Source organism: Aplysia californica, unplaced genomic scaffold (assembly GCF_000002075.1).
Source record: "Aplysia californica isolate F4 #8 unplaced genomic scaffold, AplCal3.0 scaffold00032, whole genome shotgun sequence".
Classification (NCBI taxonomy): Eukaryota; Metazoa; Mollusca; class Gastropoda; order Aplysiida; family Aplysiidae; genus Aplysia; species Aplysia californica.
The window spans coordinates 1708824-1717264 of NW_004797302.1; the positions used below are offsets into that span (position 1 = coordinate 1708824).

At 42.5% G+C, this 8441-nt stretch overlaps 1 protein-coding gene across 1 annotated transcript in view; it reads right to left on the reverse strand.

Annotated features, from left to right (window-relative positions):
- LOC101854231 (fibrinogen C domain-containing protein 1) overlaps window positions 1-8441 on the reverse strand; it is a 41916-nt gene that overhangs the window by 31864 nt on the left and 1611 nt on the right. Inside the window, exons 2-6 of the mRNA XM_005091600.3 lie at window positions 6578-6753; window positions 5570-5713; window positions 3795-3963; window positions 2581-2699; window positions 760-1004 (exon numbers count right to left, since the gene is read on the reverse strand). Coding sequence (XP_005091657.2) covers window positions 760-1004; window positions 2581-2699; window positions 3795-3963; window positions 5570-5713; window positions 6578-6753 — 853 coding nt within the window. The remainder of the gene's footprint in view (window positions 1-759; window positions 1005-2580; window positions 2700-3794; window positions 3964-5569; window positions 5714-6577; window positions 6754-8441) is intronic.

Genomic DNA, 8441 nt, shown 5'->3' on the forward strand with positions numbered 1-8441 from the left:
GGGGGCATAAAAACACCTACACTTAAAGAAATAAAACCAGTTTACAGTAACAGTCATGTGAAAATGGTGGCATGCTTAGTTTCTTCGTGTTGCGCACTAGACAAGTGCTTCGTTCCGTTGTCAGATACATGTTTTATTGAGAATTTCCATCTTTCTGTTGGGATATGGTTTATCACACAGCAAAGAGTGGTCTTGATATACAGTGTCGAAACAGCCATCCTCCTAAATCAAAGACAGATCGTGAGGAAACGGGTGTTATACATTTAGGATATGTTTTTTTTCTTATAGCAAGGTAAGAGTTCGAGAAGATGTGGTCTGTCGGTCAGGATGTCAGCACTCCCTTCGATGACGCTGAACTGAAGGAGGGAGAGAAAAAAAGAATGGAACGATGAAGCGAATGAGGGAGCGTCGCACAGAGTGAGTGAAATCAGTTGTTCTGGGTGGAAACACTCCTTCGATGAAGCTAAACTGGGGAAAGGGTGGGGGAGGAAGGGAGGTAAAAAAATAGAACAGTGGAGTGAATGAGGGAGAGACAGACTGAGTGAGTGAAATCAATCGTTCAGAAAGTAAACACTTCCTTCTATGAGGCGGAACTGAGGGGGTTGGGGGGGGGGGTGGAGGAGGAAGGGAGGTTAAAAAAAAAAAGAATGGAACAGTGCAGTGAATGAGGGAGAGAGGGACTGAGTGAGGGAAATCACACATTTGAAAGGTTTGTAGGAGGGTTGGGAACAATCTGGAACCTGCCAGTGACCAACTTACCCGAAGGGAATTGCGAGTCTGCCTGAGGGAAGGCACTGCGCTCTCCTGTAGAAGACTTGCCACTCACTCGCGTTTCTGGAGGGCCGTTCAGCACCACGTTCTCGGAACTGAGAGAGGAGGAGTGGGTTTCTCCTGAACGTGAAGGCGTGAGTGACATCTGACCTCCGTGTGCCAGACGCACGTGCACTTCGTTGAGTTCGCGCTGAAGGCGGACGGATGAGTCTTGCAGCGTGTTCATGGTGTTTCTTAGGGTGTGGGGAAAGAGTGGTGGTGATGTAGTATTGTAGTTGAAGGGGGGGGGTAATGGGGAGCAGGAGAAGAAGCAGCCGTTGAAGAAAGAGGAGGAGGAGGAGAAGGAGGAAGAGGAGGAGGAGGGGTGTGGGAGAAGGAGAAGGGGAGTACGAGGGGGGAAGAGGAGGAAGAGAAGGATGAAGAAAAGGAGGATGAGGAAGATAAAAATAGTCAGGAAACCAGCAAAGTGATCGTCTACTGCCCCCACCCCCGCCCACCCCCATCCCCGCCCCTTTTCGAAATGATGGACATATAATTTTGCCAGTTTAAAATGTGAACATTTAAATACACAATGTACGACTCTCTCATTTGAGCGCTGCTTTTCAAAGGCGGTAATGATGATGGCCCAGTACAAATAATTTGAGGGGTTGGGTGGGGGAAGTTACAAAATTAGTGGTCCCCCAGCATAATGCTGGGCCATTTTGCAGATCACTTTTGTTCTTATCCCTGTTTTTGTGTTCTTTAACTTGGGTTGTTTGGGGATTTTAAACAAATTGCAAGCCTAGTAATTCTTCGATGAAAGATTGGACTTTAATTAAAGCAAATGCCTTGACTCTTTGAGGACACACATTCTGGTCATTCGAAAACGCTTGGAGACGCGCTCTTTTGAAGTACAAGTATAATCTCTTTATTCATGCAGCTTTTCCAACTCTTTTTTTTCTCTGTCTAAAACTTTGAGAGGCAAACAACATAATGCATACTATGAAAATGTGAAGCATCGAGGTGAAATCAGGCGCTCGTAAAAATAATGAAATCGAAGGAAACGATATTCTTACGCCGGTTTGGCGACTCAACATCCTTTATGTCCATTTATAAACACATTGCTCTGTGGATCGTATAGAAAAAACCATTGAATAAAGACACAAATACAATTCATTTCCAATTTTCAACAACTCTCAAGCTGTGAAAGCCATCAAACTTTGGCTGACATTTTCTCCCTAATATTATTTCTGAAACTAGGCGACCCCCACCTACTTCAATCGAAAATATCTCGACTTCTATTCAAGACAGAAGGGCGTTGTTTATTTTTTCATCCACAGCAAGGCAAATGAATAGGATTTGAGCGTATACTAATAACCCCATAGGCCAAAAAATTTACGTGCGCCTGATTCCACCGTGTCGAGACACAAATGCAAATTGGTGTTTCTGATTTTTGCATGGTGATTCCAAATGTGACACAACATCGTCTTGGGTCTACAACTGATCGGGCATATCGCTACCTCTGAATTACAAAGTTCTATCTGACATTTGCTTTAGCCGTTTCGAGTTACTTAGACCATGACGTCAGTAATCAAAGGTTCTATCATTCTACTGTATTTAAATCGTAAGGGTTATTCGGATTCGATATCAAGATATTCAAAGAACTGCACTGGAAATAGCTTGACATGTTATAAAACTCGGAATTTTTTACGTAAAATTTCTCAAAACTAGGTACTGAGCAGATAGAGCTTTGTAATTTTGAGGTAGTGGTATTATGTGCACGCTACGTCCTTAAAAAGAGTTGAGTCTTCTAGTTGAATGCTCTCTTACTTTTGTTGCTCCACTTGTTCCTTGTGCTCATTCAACACAAGTCTGAGCTGCTCTACATCCGAGGTGAGCCTCTCTATCTTTGCATCCAGTCGGTTCTGCATGTCGGCGACTTCGTAAGTCTGGGGGAAAAAATGAATCCTCGATTCATTGGACGTATGCATGACACAGTAAATGAAAGAACTGGGAAAATACACACAAACACACACACATACACACACACATACATACACTCATACACACACACACACGCACACACACACACACACACACACACACACACACACACACACACACACACACACACACTCACAGACATACACACCCACACACACACACACAAGATTGAATAAATGCTCGAATGAATTAATAAATGCACGGATATACGGGTGGGTAACCGAATGGGTTAAATGCTACATTGAATTATGTAATTTTTTTCAACACAAAAAGAAAATATGAATAAATGAATGAATGAATGAATGAATGAATTAATTAATTAATTAATTAATTACAAAAGTAATTACATATAGAGAGTTGAATTGAATGGATGGATGATTGACTTATTTTAAAAGTCTACAACCTGTATAGTTAGAAATATCGCTCAAATAGTTTTACTAAGAATTTGAAAATGTGATTGCTCATACAGGAGTTGATAAATATCTGTGAGACGAATGGTCAGAAAAGTACAAACTATAAGTTGTTAAGAGTTGTTGACAGTTAAAAGTTCAAAATAGCAACAAAAAAGCCCTAAGTGACAACCTTATTTTGGACGAACGGAAGAGCTCAAGGAACTGAACTTGGTTACAAAACAAAATAAAAGGGTCCACTGAAATATTATGAAGTTGTTTTGGGGTTGTTGTGTTTTGTTGTGTGTTTTGTGTGTTTTGTTAAGGTTTGTTTTGGTTTGGTTTGCTGTTGTGTTTTTTTGGGGGGTGCTTGTTTTTTTTTGTTCAGGTTTGTTTGGTTTTGTTTGGGGTTTTTTAAAGGGGGTGGTGTAAACATTATAATACCAATCAAGATTGTCTTGAAATGGGTGCACAGTTAAGAGAACATAAATCATCCTTAGCTCTCCTCCTGCTTTTTTCTGGCCTGCATTACTCTCTTGTAACACCACTATCCTTTAGCACTTATATAAGGCTCTATTTGTATCGCAAGCAAGAGCAGCAAAACTCTCACTCATTAAAACTCAACTAAACTAGACAACATGGAAAGAATACCTTCATCTCTAGCTTCTTGGAGTCGGACAAAACTGCGTCCAGCGACACCTTCAGACTGAAGGTATCATTGAGGACGGCGCTGCGGTAGTCCTTCAGTTTGTGCATCTCTTTCTTCAGGGACTCCACGTCCCTCTTCAGCAGAAGCCACTCCGCTTTCAGGTCTCCTACACTGTCGGAGTAGTAAAGATAATGATCATTGTGTTCACGCCAATCAGACTCAGACATACAAAGAAAATTCAGCAAAATGATTTTGTATTTAATCCAACCTGTTGCTCTAAGGCCCACCTGTCCATGACAGTCATGGGTACAACTGAACAACCACTTCCTACTACTTGCCCCACCCCACTCCCACCCCCACCCTCACGTATTGTATATCATGATGACACTGTCCAACAAGACGTTCACCAAAGACATAAACGTTTTTTCCTCAACAATGGGTGGCCGTTTTAGATCATGTCTACCGTATTTTCAAAACTTTTTCCGTGCAATCTTTTAAAATACAAAGTCAACTGAACAATATTTAACTAAAACATTATGAAAACCTTCATACTGCAGGGTGCGGGAGCAAAAAAACAAAAGGAAGTTTGGCGTGTTACGTGAAACCGCACACACTTCAGAAATATATCAAAATAGGATACATAATTAGAGTGGAGTAATTGTTTTCCTTTATGTGAAACAGAATTTTTTAAATGTCAAGCTTTATAGAAAAATAAAATCAAAATATCCACTGCATGTCGGCTTTTGAAAGGGGGGGGAGGGGGGTTCTGGTGCCCCTTTTCAAGATCGGTTCGGTTTGGTCTTCGAGGCTAGCCACGGAGTGAGAAAAACTACCATCGTGGCACAAACCGAACAAAACCAACAATGACCTTCAAGAACAAACGTGTTTTTTTGTGTTTTTTTCAAGGCCGCAAGTAAGACGATCGCTTTAAGACATTGGTCCATTTATAGTGTGCACTAAAGCCGACAGAAACCGAACCGAACCGAACCGATCTTCCAACCGGCACCGCTGTCTGAATATTATTAATGACACTGACACAGTTCTTCTCAAGGTTTGAATCCAGGTAAAAATTGTGTCCTGTGTAAATGAAAGGAGGAAACCTAGCTTTCTATGGAGTGGGGATGGGGATAAAATATTGTTAAACATAACTACAACCTCCGTCTCCTCCTCCTCTTCATCACTCGCTCGACACCCACCTGTTTGTGAGCCTATGACCCATCATCACTCACTCATCACCCACCTGTTTGTGAGCCTATGACCCATCAGCACTCATCATCCACCTGTTTGTGAGGCTATGACCCATCATCAACATTCGACACTTACCTTTTAGTGAGCCTATAACCCGTCATCACTCACTCGACACCTACTTGTTTGTGAGCCTATGACCCATCATCACTCAACACCCACCTGTTTGTGAGCCTATGACCCATCGTCACTCATCACCCACCTGTTTGTGAGCCTATGACTCATCATCACTCACTCAACACCCACCTGTTTGTGAGCCTATGACCCATCATCACTCGACATCCACCTGTTAGTGAGCCTAGGACCCAATCACTCACTCGACACCCATCTGTTTTATAAACCCTCTTTTGATGAAAACATTACACGCCCATCTTGAATAGAAGTTGAGATATTTCCGACTGAAGGAGTTGGGGGCCACATGGTTTCAGGGGTAAAATTATCGAAAAAGATGGCCGCCAGAGCTTGGGGATTTCACTCACTCGAAACTCACCTGTTTGTGAGCCTATAACGCTATCACTCACTCGACACTCACCTGTTTTTCAGCATGCTTGCAATGTCTGCGTTGACGCCCTGCTGCTGGGGCAAGCTGTCGTGCCTGGGCCGGTTCTTGCTGAGGCGACTGTTGGGTAGTTTGGTCTGCAGGCTGTACAGTGACCGCTCCAGGCGATCTACTCGTCTGTCGGGAGAATAAAATTATGTGTCATGACGCGGTAGAATCAGGCACTCGTCAATTTTTGGGGCATCTGGGGTTATTGATATCATCTTAAAGCTTGTTTATTCGACCATCTTTTGATGAAAACATTGCACGCCTATCTTGAATAGAAGTTAAGATATTTCCGATGGAAGGAGTTGTGGGTCGACTGGTTTCAGAGGTAAATTTAGCGAAAAAAGGCCGCCAAAGTTTGGTGATTCCAAAGTTTGAGAGTCCTTGGAAACTTAAAATTTTCATTTGTTGTGCCTTTAATCAATGTTTTTCAGTAAAAATCAACACAAAAAATATATTTGAATGGACATTACATGTGATGAGCCAAAAAGCAAACATTAGAAGAAAAAAAGTCAAACTGGAGGAAAAATGCCGATATCTTTGATTTCATTATTTTGGCAACGCCTGGTTTCACCATGATGCCTCACAAATATCTCGTTCATACCTAGATGGAACAGAGAAGAAAATTGGGGTGGGGTGGGAGGAGCATAGATTTTTTCATATAGATCATATAAACAGAACGATGAGAATGCAATTTTAACGGTTTCAACTCGTATCAGAGGCAGGGGAGCTTGGAGGGGTTGGGGGGGGGGGGCACAGAAAGCATAATACTGTAATAGAGGGGGACAAACACGAGGGGGAAAAGAATTTGGGTGGAGTGTGGGGACTTAAAGAAACGAAATTTTTTTTTTAAACACCTGAAAGGAAGGAAAAAAGATAAAGACAGAAAGGCAGAATCAAATAAACAATCAAAGTGAGAACTCAGAACAAGGCAAAGAAAGAAAAAGAAAAAGAAATAGACAAGGAGAAAGCGAGCGTTGTTAGTTTGACTCTGACCTAGTGACCGACTGTAAGTCTGTCTTCACTTTGGAGGTTCCCGTGTATAGCTTCATCTGCACCAACTCCTCGTCCATCATGTCTATCTGCTTCAGAAGCATCTGTTTCTCCAAGGAAAACGACGAGTTACGGATGTTGCTCAACTCCTGGATCATGTAGGATTTCAGCTCAGCAACCTGTGCCAATGATTGAAGGAGAAAATGAGTGTGTGTATAAGGAAGGAAGGAAGGAAGGAAGGAAGGAAGGAAGGAAGGAAGGAAGGAAGGAAGGAAAGAAGAAGTAAGAAAGAGAAAGGTAAGAGAAGAAGAATGAAATGAAGAGCGAGTGGCTTAGTAGTTAAGCTCTCAGACTTGCAACCGTAAGGTCGTGAGTTAGAATCCCGTCAGGGGCCGGCGTTGTGTCCTTGGGAATGGCACTTTACACGTATTTTCCTCACTTCACCCAGGTGAGAATGGGTATCCAGCTATAGACAGTGAAAGATCTTTTCAGTTTGTTAGTGTTTGAGCGCTTAATAAGTTGCTTGCACTATTTGCTTCCCTGGAAGCTGAGAATGTTTCTGAGTGTTCTGTATTCTGCAGGGGTAATAAAATACTGTAGTGTGTAAAGCGAATAGAACTTGCTGTTGAGCGGAAATGTACGCTATACAAAGGCTGTTTATTATTATTATTTTTATCATTATTACTATTATTATTACCATCTTCATCATCAGGATGACCCACCATGCAGAGCTAAGTACCAGCACCTGGAAGATGTGTATTCTGGCCACTCCAATAAGCAGGAACAAACTATCACATGTCGCTGGGACCAGGTTGAGCTAGCGAGACTGTGGTCGGACCATCATTGGAGCTTGAGATGGCATAAGAACTTTGTAAAGGAAGAGCTCAGCCCACGTTGCCGAAGATGCAGCCATGAAAAGGAGGTCAAACATATGTTTGAATGTCCAGGAACAATGGCAATTCGAAAGGAGTTATTTTTACAAGCGGAGGTGCCTTAAGTATAGTGACAATGGAGCAGAAAAAGAGCCTCGCTCTCGCTTGAAGATTTCTTTGTGAAGTCCACCATGCCCATTAAGGAAGCAAAAAAATCATCATTATCCTTTTTATTGTTATTATTATCATTATTAGTATTATCATTTAGAGAGAAAGGGTTACAAATGTTGTTCTGCTCCTAAATAATGGAGGGTTTGAGCCTAGCAATGTATGCCAGTGGTTGGAGGTGACGGGTATATAATATACACATACAGGCGTGTGTGATGGGAAAAGTTAAGATCTTCTGTTCCAGTTGTAGCTCTTAGTAGTGGTGATGCTGCTGATACCGTTGCTGTTGGTGATGGTGGTGGTTGTGGTTGTGGCTAGTGGTGCTGTGTTTATTGTTGTTGTTGTTGTTGTTGTTGTTGCTGTTGTTGTTGTTGTTGTTGTTTGTTGTTGTTGTTGTTGAATGGACAAGGAAGGGGAATTTATTTAATGGTATTAGTAACTTTCTGACACTCCCACCCCCACCCCCTTGAAGCAAATGAGACCATTCAGGGAACAGGCTGCTTCGACCTTGAATGTCAAAGCCAACCTGAGTTGAGAGGCACACAACGTCCTTCTGACAGACGAGTATTTAAAAAAACTGCGCATACACTAATCGAACCCATGCCTTCTACGTGTAACGGCGAAGTGCTCTTAGCGTTACACTACCGACGCCCGAAGAAGCGAGAGTGGGAGGAAGAAGGGGAAGAGGGCGTTAAAGGGCAAGGTGGCAAGGTGGCAATATGACAGAGAAAAAGAGAAAGACAAAGGAGTGGGTGAGGGAGGGAGGGAGTGGGTGAGTGAGTGAGTGAGTGAGTGAGTGAGTGAGTGAGTGAGTGAGTGAGTGAGTG